A 15,660-nucleotide genomic window follows, 5' to 3' on the forward strand; every position below is an offset into this window, starting at 1 on the left:
AATGCGTCTGAAAAAATTTACATAATTTTTTTTTTTTTTCTTTCTACCATGAGTTGAGTTAATGGAGTCCTGTTCTTTTCTCAGTGTCAGGAATTGTTAGAATATTATTTGTCACATTCACTGCTTTACCTCAAATTTAGTACATGTTTTGGTAAAACAAAATAATAATAATATTTTTTTTAAAAACCCATAATCTAAAATCTAAAACTTTGCTGACCCTAAGGTTAGGAGCATTGTATTATGTTTAATGTGTTTGTAAGTTTGACTAGTCTCTTCTGTAGACATTTTGTATAGGAAAATAGAATTGTAAGATGTATATTATCTTCTGCAAGAAAAGTTTGCTTGAGCATTTCACTGCTGTTCATTCACAACTCAGACGGATTTTTCTCACTTTTAATGGAGATCAGATTCCTTCTCAGAGATGCCGGTGGTCTGAGAGTGTCGTTACAGTGCGAAACCGGGGCACAGTCGGACCCCGGGGATCTACCATGGTGAAGAAATGTCATGAATATGCCATTGTGTGGAGTGTTTGGTCTGAGCTGTCAGTGTCGATAGAGATCATGTGTGTGTTTCAGGGAGAGGCTCTGCAGTTAGTGCTACTGTACCAGAAATCCAGACACATGTGAGAAAGAGCAGCAGGCTTTCACTCCGATACGAGCCGTCTCATCTGACAGGCACACTGGAGGTGAAGGTTGAACAAGCTCCGAATGTGATGCTGTTAGACTAGACTCGAGAGCTTTTATATCGCCTGTCAGGTTTTCAGTCCATACAGCCACTTTGATTTATTGAGAGCAGTCAGTCAGGCCAGGATTTATTTTTCAGCAGTAAGCTTCCTTGTGGATTATCTCTGGTCCTGGCCCAGTGACTGACTGCTGTAGCGTGTAATGTGGTCAGGAAGGAGGCAGGGTGAGGTAGCTGTGAGCTTATTGGAGCAGCACAGCGTGTGGGCGTTCAGTCCTCATCGAGCGCAAGCTCTAGATCAACCGACCCGACTCTCTGGAGCCAACAACAGAGCGATAGTGTCACTCACTCGGTCAGCCTGTTGGTCCCCGAACTCAGCTTTAGTATGGGTGATGTCATCTCGTGTGATGTCACCCACGTCTCTCTGTGAGCTGGTGTATTTCCAGTACATTAAGGGAACAGCAGTGTTTCTCGTGTATAATGCGTTAATTCTTCTGTAGGTAGATATTGGATTAAATATCTGATACGATGTCATCCACAGGAACTCGCTTTTTTTTCATGGATATTTCACAACATTAAATTTAGCTATAAAAGGATAAATAGCATGTCATTCTTTAATACATACACATTTTAATCGTTGGTAAATTGCTGTGGTATAAGAGGAAACGTTACAGGAAATATTCTCCAAATTCACTGCTAACAGTATATATCAACACATTTATGGAAATGGAAATGCATCATTCTTTTGAATTTCATTTAAAGCATAAAATTTATAAAATTGAGGTATTTTTACAAACGTAACCATTGCACATTATAGAATTGAGTTTTTAATGTTCTTATAAATAAATAAGTATAAATCAGCGAATTAAAAATACATTTCTGTGAAATATCAAGAGGTACTTTGCTTTAAACCAGTCCATCAACAGTACATGTTCCTAGCATATGTATCCTATTTAAAAGAACTATGTAAATGAATCCAAACCAGTTGTTTCCCAGTGCAGCTATTCATCTTCATTTGGTTTGTTTGGATTTCAGATACCAATAGTCAAAATGGCGTAATTATGATCGTTGTAGCTTGGTGCTGTGGCTGTGCACAGCTATCGGTCATATGCTATTGTGCACATGATTTATTTTTTTGGGGATATGTCTCTCAAAAAAGGAAAAACATAAACCAGCCATAAAGCATGTGCAGTTGCTCAACAAATTTTCACCAGTGTCATTTTAATATATAGTTGTATACCACTCACCAGTATCTTAATAATAGTGTTAACCCGTGTGTGTGGTTTTTTGTTTTTTTTTCTTCTCAGGGGATCATACAGAAGATCGTGGACATCCACAAGGTGAAATGTGTGGCATGTTTCGGCCTCCGCCTCAGCCACGTCCAATCAGGCGAGGTCCACTGGCTCCACCCCGACATGGGCGTGTCCCACGTGAGAGAGAAATACGAGCAGAACCGATCACAGGACGAGTGGAGGTGAACCGCATGCACAAATCTCACGTTCTCTATGACATCCATGACACCTGCTAGGAAAACACCATCTATGTTGGATCATTTGTTTAGGAAATGGCGAATTTGAATAAGGTTTAGCGTCACTATTCTCCTGTGAATGTCCTGATCAGTCAAAACATCATTTAGAAAAGGCACACGTCATTTTTTTTCCTTTTTTTTTTCCTTTTTTTTTTTCTTTTCATGTTGTTTCTTCTCAGACTGTAAAAGCTTGAAAGGGGGCTTTTATTTTTTGTAAAGCAAAATAGAAGTATTTTAAATGTATTTTGCAGAATATTTATCAACTCCAAATTACTGTCGTATAAACACTTGAATGAAATTTGATTGGTCAAGTTTGATCAGCAAATCGCAACCTTTTTAACTTCTTTAAGATGTACGCTTCTGCTTTGCATAAAATGCTACTTCTATTTACACAGTGTAATAGTTTATGCACATTAGCTAAGACAGCTATCTATACACAGCACCGCACATTATTACTACGTTATTACTTTGTATTCTAGCTTAGTATTAGACAGGAATAACTGGCCAAATTTGCTAGCTTGCTAGCAAATGTTATGCTAATTACTAATCTGTGTAATTAAAACCAGTTTGTTAGCAGGCTGGCTAGCTAGTGAATTTGCCTAGTGGTTTTAACCATTTCATGTAGTAAGTGAAGTAATATAGACTGTTTATATATTGTAGACTGTTATATTATTATATTAGACCCCTTTAGTGATGTGTGAAAAGAGAGGTGCGAAACGAAAAGACCCGCGCAGCCTAGCAACCCGACACTGCTTGCTTATAATCTGACTGAAGAATCTATTAACTATTTTCTTTAGGAATTGTTTTGACATTTAGCTAAAACGTTGTCCACTTATTATTATTGATTAGCACTAAAAGACCGTGAGTGCTGTTCAGCTGAAACGAACACTTGTGAAATGTTGTAACTCTAGATGATCCTCATGGCTCTGCGTCCTGTCAGTGGCTAGTTGATTCAATGCAGTGTTTGGACATAGAGTGATGTCTCATTAAAACTCTTAATGTTTATACTAGAGAGAAATCGAAGGCATACGAGTCTCTTTCAGTTTTGTTCTGTGTGTGCACGTTCAAGACGACGACGTACTGGATGCTGAAAGCCCAACTAAATGCCATACACTCATTTGTAAGCTTAACAAAGTTAGTTAGTTAAACATGTCCATTAACGTGACCATCAGCTAGCTAGCTATCTAACGTCAGTTTCCTGATGTAGATTTTAGGTGAGCTTTGTTCAAGCAGTATAAATTTATGTTCACTAACTAGAAAGCTAAGCCTGTTGTATTCTTAGCCTCGAAATGTCACCGATATGATGGTGAGCTGAGATGATTTGCTGCTGCAGAGACCAAGTTCCTCTGACTAGTTGGCCCTCCTACTTGCCTGTAAGCACAACCATCTTTTTCTGTTGACGTGGAAAGGTGTCTGATTCCGTAATACGCAGTAAAAACATCTATGTTTATGAACGCTTTACCGATTCTGATACCTAACAGCACAACACATTATAGAAAACAAATAGGCTAACTTTTAAATAAAGCAAAACAAAAGAAACGGTATATTATGGGGGGGGTGTGCGCGTGCGTAAATCTATCCCATCCTCCCCTAAGATGAGTAGCAGTCTTCCCTCGTCGTCATGGAGATTTAGCCGGCAGTTGTGGCACTGCGGCAGACACGGAGTTGTAACTGACGTGTGTGTGTGTGTGTGTGTGTGTGTGTTAATTTTGAATGAGGGTATGGACACATTCCCTGAGCAGTAGTTTATGTATTAAATATATATATATATATTAAACTGAAGTGCTATGGTCTGTTATATTGAGCACACAAACGGAGCATTGAGTGTAACTACACGGTTTGTTTTTACAGCACCTGCGCCAACAGCGTTGCCATTGTAGTGCACTGAATAGTGATCAGTACTTAAACTGTCACTGGACCCACTGGACGATTAGGTCATGGCGTACACGCACCATCTCACAGATGGCATTTTGTACATCGTCTTCGCTCGAAAACTACTTCAGACAATGTACCGTTACTGCTGCCCAAACTGCACTCACTCAGGCTCTGCTAGCCAGCTGTACCTTCTTTTCACCCACCTCAAATCAGCCATAACACGCTTTGTTAGCTTTAGCGCACCTCAGAGAGTCGGGAGCTTAAAGGAAAACCAGAGAAAGGGCTCGTACTCTGCTGAAGATTTAAACACATTTCATTTCCGTCCCACTCAGGACTCGGGGTTATCGTCGAGGGCTTTGTTTGAAGGCACACTTTTACTGTGTTGTTAAAGCAGATGAGGAGCAGACCGCTGATCACGAACGCCATTGTTACCAAGTCTAAACACGAGGGTGCAAACTGAGTCGGAGAACACCGTTAAAGAGAACCTGATGTCATTTATAGGAGAAAAGCAGGGCTTCGGTTAAGCCATCAGAAATGTTTTTGCTTTTCTCTCAAAACTGACGTCATTGTGTGCTTCATTTCCCTGCTTGTGCTTTATCTGACTGTAGCTAATAGGAACATAACAAAGAAGGTTTTTTTTTTTTTTCCTGAACAAATGCAATAAATATAGCTCATCTTATCAAATCTGCCATTTATTTCCTCATTATGATGACTGTAATTGTGTTATTTGTGTGGGATTGATATCTAACTTCAAATACCAGTCCATCATCTTTAACACGCTTCCTCTGTATGATTTTGGAGAAAGTCGTCACACAAGAGCGCTGTTCTTCAGGTAGGAATAACAAGCCCGATGTTTCAGTCTGGGTTCCAGACGCATCAGTACACAATCTGAAAGTACTGCAGCAGGGGAGTAATGCTTTGTGTTGGATGTTATTCAATTCGTGCGGCTTTTTTCAGTTTTTTTTATGCTTTGTGTGTGTGTGTGTGTGTGTGTGTGTGTGTGTGTGTGTGTGTGTGTGTAAAATTACTTGAGTTGGCAAAATTGCAATTGCACGAAATTGTTTTGCACGGTCTTTCGCGGTGATATTTGTTGGTAGATGAGACCTTTTAGCTGTACTCGTGTTTAGCAGACGTGAATCGACGAAAGCTTTGACGAATCAAATGTGCGTCGTGATGACGTCACGTGATGCCTCTTGGCTCAAATCTGTGGAAAATCTGCGGTAATTTTGAAAAATTGCAAGCTCCTTTGAATATTGCGAAGTTTACTTGATTTTGTGTTCATTTCTGCGATCGCAAAGTTGAGGAATCCTGGAGGGACAGGCAACTTGATCATATTTCAATGAGCTGAATTTACAGAAACAATAATTTCCTGTTTTATATCCTGCCTGACAGACCGGTTTGTTAGCATTAATTGAGATTCAGAGTGTGTAAACAGACTGTATGGTGTCTATGCTTCACTTCTATGCTGAAAACGTTATGTTAATGCATCGTGATTCAGCAGCACGGTTCCACAAAATGAAATCATGTATTATAAACATAAAAGCTCTGTTAAAACAAAAATACTGAACTTAGCCTACAATAAGGTTGCTGAATTCACTCTTAACCTGAATTATTCTGCTTCCTCCTCACATAAATTATCACTCCTTTCCAGTTTGTCTTTCTTTCTTTCTTTTCCTTTTTTTTTTTTTTTTTTTTTTTTAAATCAAATGCACGTTTTTGTCACTCAAGGCCCCGGGGGTGCGCTCGGATAAAAAGGATAAGTCGGAACATGAAAACACCGTCGATGAATTAGTGCTGACACACAATGCTTGTTCGAGAAAACAAACCCTCCGGGCTACGCTTGTTGAACTCTGAAGGCTGTCGGAGCATGTCAAGCAGGTGAGGTCATTATCCAGCAGACTGCGGTTACATTCAGATGCAGGAGAAACGTCCGGAGAAGTCCCCTCAGGACGTGTTCACAGCCACACATGCTGCTCAGTTTTCCATAGGTGTTGACGGGGCTTTGTCTCTTCTTGGTGTGGTTGGGTGGAAACGTGCCACGTAGGCTTGGAGACCTCGGGGTTAAGGAATGATGTCATCGCCAAAGGACAATGTGCTTTAATCTCAAAGGAGCATGAGGAACCTCTTTAGTCTTCCCCTACTTCCAGCCCCCATAGGCTTAAGTGCTGCACTGATAATAGTACCAAAATGGACTTGCTTATTTTTATGATGTCCCCAGTTTAAGTGGGCATCCAGGGATGATTACATCACCTTATTGTCCTATCAGGTTTCCTCCTCAGTTCCATTCCGGTATTAAAGTTTCACCATAGTAGCTCATTAGATTGTTAGATTGTAACCACAGCAATTTGCCCACGGTTACATTTTTACATTAAAGACTAAAACGTCATACTTTTTATCTGTTTATAGTTACAATTAATGTAATGGTACAACCACAAGCTAGTTCCTGTTACCTCTTCCAGGCACAAATAGTCATTCCTTCAAGTTCCTTTCTTCACTTTCTGTTGAAGTTAATGACAGGAAGAAAATGCAGTTTGTCATGCACATGTCCTCTGTCTCGAAGCCTTTCCCATAGCAGATAAAAGCTTTATAAAGCGCCGACACTGGAGACTCCTTCCATGAATGATAAATAAACATCTCCTAACAGAAGACGTTTTTCTTTGTTAGATAGCTTTTCTTTTTAATCTGTTTATTATTCAGCTTGGATTATGTGGCGCATTTGCTGTACAAGTTTCTGTATAAGTTGTTGTTATAGAAAAGACGACGTATCACGATAAACTCAATAATATTCTAAACCTGTGATCTGACTCAGAGCACGCACTACTGTCGGCTCCTTCTGACCAATCTGACTGAAGAATTCAAACACACTGTGGTGTAATACATGCAGTGGCCATGTGGCAGGGTAATATAATCTGTTGACCGATGTATCTGGATTCTGCTGTGAAAGCTCCTGCATTAATGCAAAAATGTCATGATCTTTCACATCATAAATGATACGCATTTGTTCGGAGTTCTGCACTATGGGATAATGTTTAGGAAATATTTTTAGACTTGTTGTAGGTGGTTTTAAACCTGTTCATATTTAAAAAAAAAAAAAAAAAAAAAAAAGTGTGCATAATATTCAAATGGATTTACATGAACCCTTTCGTAGTTGAATGCGTTCCATAATGAACGAAACTGACGGTTCCATACCGGAAAAGTGCCAAATGGTCCTACTGGGGGAAAAAAATAAAGGTAGAACAAGAAGCCTGAAGAGAATAGTGAAGTGTCTGTTTTTCAGCAATAATTGTCCGTTATTGTGTTACACTCTCACCGCGTGAGCAGCACCAGGGGCATTCATCATGGCTGAGACTAGCGTTCTAATCAGAGTGATGGGGATGTTGAGAGGATGGTTTGGTGTGTGGAGCCTCAGCAAACATCGGATTGGCACGAGGCAGCAGAGGGAACACCAGAGTGCACTTATCACCGAGCTCTCTGCCAAAGAGGGATCAGTTCTAATGAATTACACTGCCAAAGAAATGAGACAGAACCCCCACACACACAAGCTTTCATTACACACACTCTGACTGAGTCACTCTTGCATGCACACACACTCACTTTTGCTGACGCAGATTAGGTAAGCCGAGCCAGATCGTCTCCTCTTGTCTGTTGTACATTACCTCTCTTATGGAGAGTAATGACTGGAAAACCTTCAGCAAAAGTCTCTCTCTTGCTCGCACACACACGCACACACACACAAAGTCCTGGCTGCTGCTGGTGTAGCTAGTCATATTAGGTTTTCCATTGTTTTTGGACTCGGAAGATTATTATTCCTAACAACCCGTTGGAAAAGTGATATACCACACTATATACTGTTGCTCTAAATGGTAAATTCTGAATACAGACTGCTGCCACCTGGTGGTATGCCGAGTTATTTCCTCTCATACAGGTGCTAAAATACATGTATGCTGCATTTGACTGGAAAGAAAAGAAAAAGCCCCCTCAAAATGGAATTCTTACTTCCTAACTTGGCAGGCTCTCATCAAGTCCTGAGTTCGCCAAGCGATATTATATCCACATGACTGCTCACAGCATTAACTGTAAACAAAGTGGCGTTTCTAACCTTTAAATAATGTGCCGTTATACTGTACATACTAGTATTTGCTTTATATCAGTCAACATGCAGACGTCTTATTAAATCTATAATGCTGACTATACAGTTTTGAAGCGCTAAATATACATCACCAATCACAGCTAGCTGGTTAGCTTCCGAGGTATGTCGAAGGCAGCAGTAGCATCCTAGTGCTTGGGGCAGATTTGGACTGAGGAGTAAAGTATAATCTCACCCACAACTATTTCGATTAGCTGTCCTCAAAGGGATTTGTACAGAATGACGACATCTGCAGTAATATGAGAGCGATGAAGCGATCATGGATCAGACAACCGGGTTCAGGATCTTGTATTAGCAGTGGAACTTCTTTTGGATTAAATTGAACAGTATAATGCAGTATAAATAATATGCTTTAAGTCCAATAATGTGTAAAAATGCAATGTGCAAATGATGCAGTGGTTATTGTACCAGATACATCGTGGATAATTAGAAAAAATGGTTCAGTCGTATAATGCAAGAAAAAGTAGAGTAATGAATATCAAGTGAATGTTTTGTGCCGTTACATTGAGATTGTTATGGCTTGTGGAAAGAAGCTGTGCTGATGTTGGCTGGAGCAGGATTACTTATTTTTATTCTTAGTTTGTGCTGTGAAGGGATATGCAAGGTGAGAGGGTGGCGAGGGGTGATTATTTCTGCACAATGCATTGCTGTTTATGTAGAGATGAACCAGATGGAGGTAGACGATTTGATGACTGAATCACCGCTTGCCATTTTCATTCACCGCATCACCATGGATTCAGCTGTAATCATGCTTGTGCCTGTGCTACTTTTGACTAACTCTGTTTACTAGTATCTCATTCATGTCATTTTTTTCCCCCTTATTTATTTCACGTTATAGATTAGAGTGAGGCTTAGAGTAGAGTATAGATTAGTGTATAGATTAGAGTAAGGCTTTCAGCTTGGGACAGGATGGAGCCTTCGCTACAGCAACCTAGGTTTATATAATAATATAATTATCTACTCCTCCGCATTGTTATTTCTGGCAGCGAGTTGGGTCACAGGCCAGTCTGAGTCATGAGAAACCAGGAGGCTTCACTGATGTATCATTAACGATTTAGTTTAACAGCTGTAGTAGAAACGTCCTTCATCTAAACCTAACCGTTTTCACAAGCAGCTATCCACCACGTTCCTGTCAGCGCTCCCTGACACCCGCTGCACTTTTTCACCATCCCTCCTCTCATTGTCCCTCTTTCAGGTATGAGCTGCGGATCCGCTACCTGCCAAAGGGCTTCCTGAATCAGTTTACTGAAGACAAACCGACGCTGAATTTCTTCTACCAGCAGGTGGGTCAGCAGAGAGACAGGAAATAGAAGACCTTTTCAGCAATAAGATGCCGGGGCTAGTTCTGTAGCTGATGCTCAATCTGACGCAGTTCAGCGCTTTTCTACTGAAAAAGATCCAGTTCAGGCTGGAAACTGGGTTGTGTTTCAGTACCAAACTGCTGCTGGTCTGGGAACAAGAATCAGGGGTTCGCAGGTGGTGTCACTTCATCACTACGACAACTAAGTCAAACTACTTTCATCACAGGCATTAAACAAAGACATGAACATGTATATTTATTTTAAATGGCAAAATGAATGTTGCAGTCATGGATCAGTGGTTCAAAGACTTTTTGCTGGAAATTGCTAACAAAATAAACAGGAGCAATGTTGTTAATGCTAGCAAACTTGCGTTAAGCAGATACACGTTCAGAATAAAAGCAAAAAAGGGGAAACATCCATCAGTCTATCGATATTGCTGTTCTGCTAAAGTATTTGGATGATAAAATAGGTTCGCACGCAAAGGTGAAACCTGTAAAATCCTTCAGTTATCCATGAAATGTATGTAAAGGTTCGACAATGAAACCAGTGAAAACTAGGAATGAGAAAAATGAACGATTCTTAGGTTTTCTCTGTATAAATATTTTCTTGTTTGTGGTGAATTATATATAACGTAAATCATAATATTTTAGTTTTGCTGGGGTTTTGCCTACAAAATATTAGAGAACGTTTTTATAAAAAATGAGCATACAAGCTTTTTATACTTGATATTTACAGAAAAAAGACAGTGTTTACCAAGGATTGAAAAAAGAAGTGTGTTTTAATGCCTAATCTGTGATCTAACTGATGAGAGTTGTACAGTGATGTTGTGATGTAGTTCGTGCTGAAATGGCAAGAATATGGTCTTGTCACCCAGCTTTATGTGGAGCCTAGTGTTTATTCATGATGATCTAATCATGCTGGAATAAAATATTATAGTTTAGAGAAATCAGAAAAGGAATGTCCATCGAGGTGTTTCCGATCACATCGTGGCACCCTGAATCCAAATCCAATCATGACGTCTCTGGAGATTCCTCATGAAAACGTGCGCTGGTTCTCAAAAACAAGCACCCGCTCACGCAGCCTGTCACCTGAGGTGTGTGTGCGTGTGAGAGAGAGAGAGAATCCTGCGGTTATGTAGTGTAATAACTGAGCCAGAACTGTGGATGGTGCTGATCCATCCGTGTGTGTGTGGATTTACACTAAGGGATTTAAGATGCTATGGATGAACAGGCATGAAATGGACAGCTCCCTCTGACAGATGGAGGTGTGCGCCATGGCGACCGGGTGTGTGTTCAATCGATTTATAACACAGCGCTGTTAAATTCTCCATTCTCGTTGGTCAGCATGGAACTGAGATCAGTGTTAACTGTAAGGGAAACCTCAGGCTTATATTAATGCACTCCTTCTTATACGCTATCGCTTCTGTCGCAACAGTTTACACCCGGATTTGTACGAAGGACACTTCTCAGATTCGAAACCGGCTCAAAAATACGTGCGTATTCAGTCATTGATGCGGGGAGGTTTTCTGTAAGGAGACGTTTATTTCGCATCTATGGAAAGAGTCTGCCGTGTCAGCGCGTTGTGGAGGTACTCTGAGGTAAAGCTGTAACTTGAAGTTTCACGTGGAAATCTTCGGGATAGAGGGCATGGTGGGTTCTTGGTAACTTGACATGCTGCTTTTTTCAACTTCAAGAGAGGTAAAAGAGGTCGGTGTGAGAGCGAATGTTAAGTAATAACAGGAACTGACTATGCAGATGTCCATTAAATATGGCTATAAATGGATCAAATGCGTGATTTGATCAATTAAAATTGTTACTATTAGCAAGATGCCGTGGTATAAGAGTAATAAAACACTTCAGGGCGTATTATTATTATTATTATTATTATTATTATTATTATTATTATTGGAATCTAATCAACTTCGGTGCGGTAACGGTAAGTCTGCTTTGCGTCAGGACGCATTGATTATTTTCCTACAATGGCACACCCCAAATTGTTCTACTCCTTTCATAGTGACCCAGGCTAGTATGCTAATGACTCCAGGCTCCAGGCAGGACAAAGTTTTACTGCACCATGTGGAAGCAATGAATGAAGTATCAACGAAGGAATTATAACGAGGAGAGCTAACATGATTTCATCCGTTTCGTCTAGTCAACTCTGCAGGAACAAAAGTTCAGCATGTGTAAAATCAGCTCAGCACATCCATCATGTAAACAATAGGGGTTTGTTACAGTTACATGTCTCTGGCAGCTCTGCAGCAGGTGTGTCCAGCTTCATTAAACAAAGCCTCTGATGGAGTAATGGTGCACTGTGGGCTTTTACTGGATGATGGGTTACCATGTCTCTCATTTTTTTTAAGCCTACAACCTACAAACCCGCCTGGTCTTTTGTCTCCATTGGAGCAGCAAACATCTGCTCTTTTCAGACAGACTCGGTCCACATGGCCGTGATTTGCAATCTGGCTGTGTCCACCCTGTGGCTTTATTAATCCTGGATTTTTTATTATTATTATTATTATTATTATTATTATTATTATTATTATGAAATCTGCACTTTTATTGCACAATGCAGATGTATGTGAGGAGAAGGAATTGCTTAAAGAGACTGACTTAAAAAAAGATCGACTAAAGAGAAATTGATGAATTAATTGCACTTAAATACATATTGTTATTCAAAGAGTCTCACAGTACTGTGCTCTGAAAAATAAGACACTAGTTTTGTGATTTAAAGTCACACACACACACAAAAAAATGAAGTGCGTCTCTTTCTGTCTTTTTTTTCTCCCCCCAGGTGAAGAACGATTACATGTTGGAAATAGCCGATCAGGTCGACCAGGATATCGCACTCAAACTGGGGTGCCTTGAGATCAGGTGGGTTCTGCCTTACACTGCTCTTCAGCTTCATTATTCAGCATTAAATAATCACTGAACTACATTACGAATTCATCTGGGTTCATTTGTCTCTCTGATCTCTTCAGGAGATTTTACAGAGAAATGAGAGGAAATGCTTTGGACAAGAAATCCAACTACGAGCTGTTAGAGTGAGTACCTTTTACTTATTGAACACTGAACATCGCTCAGCTCGCGCATGCAGTCAGAGACTCGCGCTGATATATTCACGAGTGTTAAAAAGGTTGTCTAGAATTCACCTTTTTGAGACGAACCTGAAACTAGCCTCTGAAAGCCCCGAGTGTTGATTTCTGTCCGTCAGAGGAGGGAGCAGGAAGTTATCCCAATAACAGTCATCAGAGCTAATGATTGCATTTCTCTCTGCCGCAGAATCTTCTTCATTATTAGCTACTGGTCGAATGCTGTGAAGGTGGACGGTGAATTTAGATGCCTCGGATTCATAGAAGAACCTTTTATCGATCTGTTTTGCCACTTCCTTTCCTCAAAGTGCTTTTCCGACCTCCTAAAATCAAAATCAGTCCAAATCTGAACTTTAAGACTTTTGTTCTGCCTCATTTCTCCACAAAAATGAAATTCTGTTCCGGGGTTTGTCACACCATGACATTCGTGTTGAATTATAGCGAACGTTTAATTTTTGCTCTATCTCATGTCCCTTTTGTACTTAGTCTTAGTCATGCTGAGTGTTGGCGCAGTCCTGTACGGTGTTGTAGTCCTGTAGAGCTTTGATATAGAGGTGAGGTTGATTAATGGGGATGATGGTGATTTATTACTGGCACGTTCATGGTGACCGTGACTGTGGCAGCTACAGTATTGATTCCACTCAGGGACAAAATAATGTGCTTGTGTTCAGAAATGCTGAAGGGCAAACTGGCTAAATAGTCGCCTTTCCAATGCTATTTAACAATTAGCCGCTGGCACTCGGTCCCATTCCCTAACAAAGCCTAGTAATTAGGGAAAGGAGCTGTTTTCCACAGATGCTAATGATAGTGCCGCTGTTCAGTAATCTTCCCAGGATTCCTGGGGTTGTTGTCTGTATCCAGTGTTTACTTGTTAGTCCATGTGTGACTGAGAGATCCACATTCTGCATGCACAGAAACCGTATAAACCGTTTGTGCGGCAGCGCCTACACCCTGAAGGGAGAAGTGTCAAACACGTCAACATGCTGTCACTATCCCCGGGCTTAATCAGAGTCAAGAATAATGTGACATGGTGACGCCTGAAGGAGAATGTGTGTAGCATCTGTGCTGTAAATAGTTGCTGTAAATAGGTTTGTGTCAAACATATGACCATGAACTTCCTTAGAGATAAAAAAAATTGGTGTAATCGGCAAGCCTTGTGTGTTGTCAGGGGCAAATGTAAATACCACCAGTTAATTACCAAGAAAAGTATGCAGTTTGTTTACTGACGATGATATTTTGAAGGCGAAAAGCCAATAACTGGATCCTGGCAGTGAGTGGTGGTGGGCTGTAGTAAGTGTGAGTGGGGTTATAATTTTCAGATCGGAAAATCAGTGTTGCTAATGAACAACATTGGTGACACACATTCCAACACACACACACTGAACTTGTCCTCTTGTGGGGCTTCACATGTACCAATGTCACATCCAGGTCATTGGGTTCAGTCACGTGTGCAGCCCGCTGGCTCATCGGAGGCGGGGACGACGGCACAGGGGGCATCCAATCACAATCCAGCTGCAATCTGAGTGACAGTTTCACCCAGTTACAACCACGAGGAATTTGGATCACACATTTAGAGAGCATCAGACAGGCAAGAGCCAGGAGTAGGGTGCTAGATTGGGTTTCCCTGTATCACTCTGGAAATCTTAGCAATTTATTTTCGATTTTTTTTTTTGTGTGGCTGTAACGATGACAGAACCGGGTTGTGTTTGGTTTGGACTCCAGCACGACTACCACCAGCACTTCCCAAGTAGAGCTTTCAACATGGTTAGAAATGACAAGCCACATGCACAGCTCATCAATAACACTGTACTAACTCAATATTATAGGGTCCTGTGCCAAGCCATGTTAAGCAGGGCAGTTTGGACTGAAGATTTTATTTGAGATTACATGAAAAATGAACGCCTTTCAATCAGTCAGCAATTGGAAATAACTCCTTCAAAACCCTGACCACCAGTTGAGGTATAAAAAAAAAATTCAGTGCAAAAGTTTGCTTCCCCCATGGTGTTGAAATTGGGGAAAAAATGGAAAATGCACAATTTTTTTATTTTTTAATTTGTTTACAGTTTATATATGCAGAATTAGAAATCCATTATGTTAAAAATGACCTGCGGGTGTACTGTGTAATAAAACACAAATCAAAAACATGACAAAATGCACTAAAAATGCTTCAAACCTTGGCCACTGTCCCATGTTGAACGCCGTCCATCCATCTATCCTGAGATCGTATAAAAACCGCTGAAAAGGACGAGGCCTAATGAGCGTCTTCCTCTGGAGCGTCTCTGAGCTATCTGGAACACAGATGGATGCCTCCTTTGAGGATGCGGGAAGATTTCTGGCTGGACTCCTTTGCTGGGAGTTTGACGTTTTGGACATGTGGATTCTCTACTGAGTGTTTTCCAAACTTGTTCTGTTTTTTTGTTTGTTTGTTTGTTTTCCAGAAAAGATGTCGGTCTCAGGCGGTTCTTCCCCAAGAGTCTGCTGGATTCAGTCAAGGTGAGTTTAGAAAGTGTGAGAGAAATGACTCTAACCTGCACAAGCATTATAATGAACATCTACTCGTTTGATCCTTTGGTTCAGCAGGAGCACGTTTTGATGATTTCCAGCTTCCCACTACACCTCATTCGTCTCAGTAGTAGTAGGCTTGTTTGATGAGAGTAGGCTTGTGTGATTTTGGTTGATTTCCCTTCTTGTGATTTACCTTTTCCTGTTTAATTGCTGAGAACAGGTCTAGACCACAGACCTACCCAAAAAAAAGATGTAAAAGCCATTTAGTGGTGCTGTTGAGTGTCGGTATGCATCGGTTTATGCAACTGGGACGTGATAAGGGCTTTTAACAGTCGTGTGTTTCAATAAAACAAGCTTTATTTATTCAGTGATTACGCACCCTTTTAAATATGTCTTACATACCAATAATATCTTGTAGGCAACACGGGAAAAACTGAAAAAAAATACAAATATTTTTAGTATTAGAGAGGATCCATGGTAGATATTGAACCCCACGTGTTCTAGAGTCAACATCAACATCACTGATGTAATGATA

At 40.5% G+C, this 15,660-nt stretch overlaps 1 protein-coding gene across 12 annotated transcripts in view; it reads left to right on the forward strand.

Moving 5' to 3' along the window:
- The window catches only part of ptk2aa (protein tyrosine kinase 2aa), a 110,549-nt gene that overhangs the window by 57,572 nt on the left and 37,317 nt on the right, over positions 1-15,660 (forward strand). For all 12 annotated transcript variants that reach the window (XM_053675504.1, XM_053675505.1, XM_053675500.1 and 9 more), the window contains 5 exons: positions 1,989-2,155; positions 9,427-9,514; positions 12,323-12,402; positions 12,510-12,572; positions 15,059-15,113. In XM_053675504.1, coding sequence (XP_053531479.1) covers positions 1,989-2,155; positions 9,427-9,514; positions 12,323-12,402; positions 12,510-12,572; positions 15,059-15,113 — 453 coding nt within the window. The remainder of the gene's footprint in view (positions 1-1,988; positions 2,156-9,426; positions 9,515-12,322; positions 12,403-12,509; positions 12,573-15,058; positions 15,114-15,660) is intronic.

The sequence above is a fragment of the Ictalurus punctatus genome, chromosome 24 (assembly GCF_001660625.3).
Source record: "Ictalurus punctatus breed USDA103 chromosome 24, Coco_2.0, whole genome shotgun sequence".
Lineage (NCBI taxonomy): Eukaryota > Metazoa > Chordata > Actinopteri > Siluriformes > Ictaluridae > Ictalurus > Ictalurus punctatus.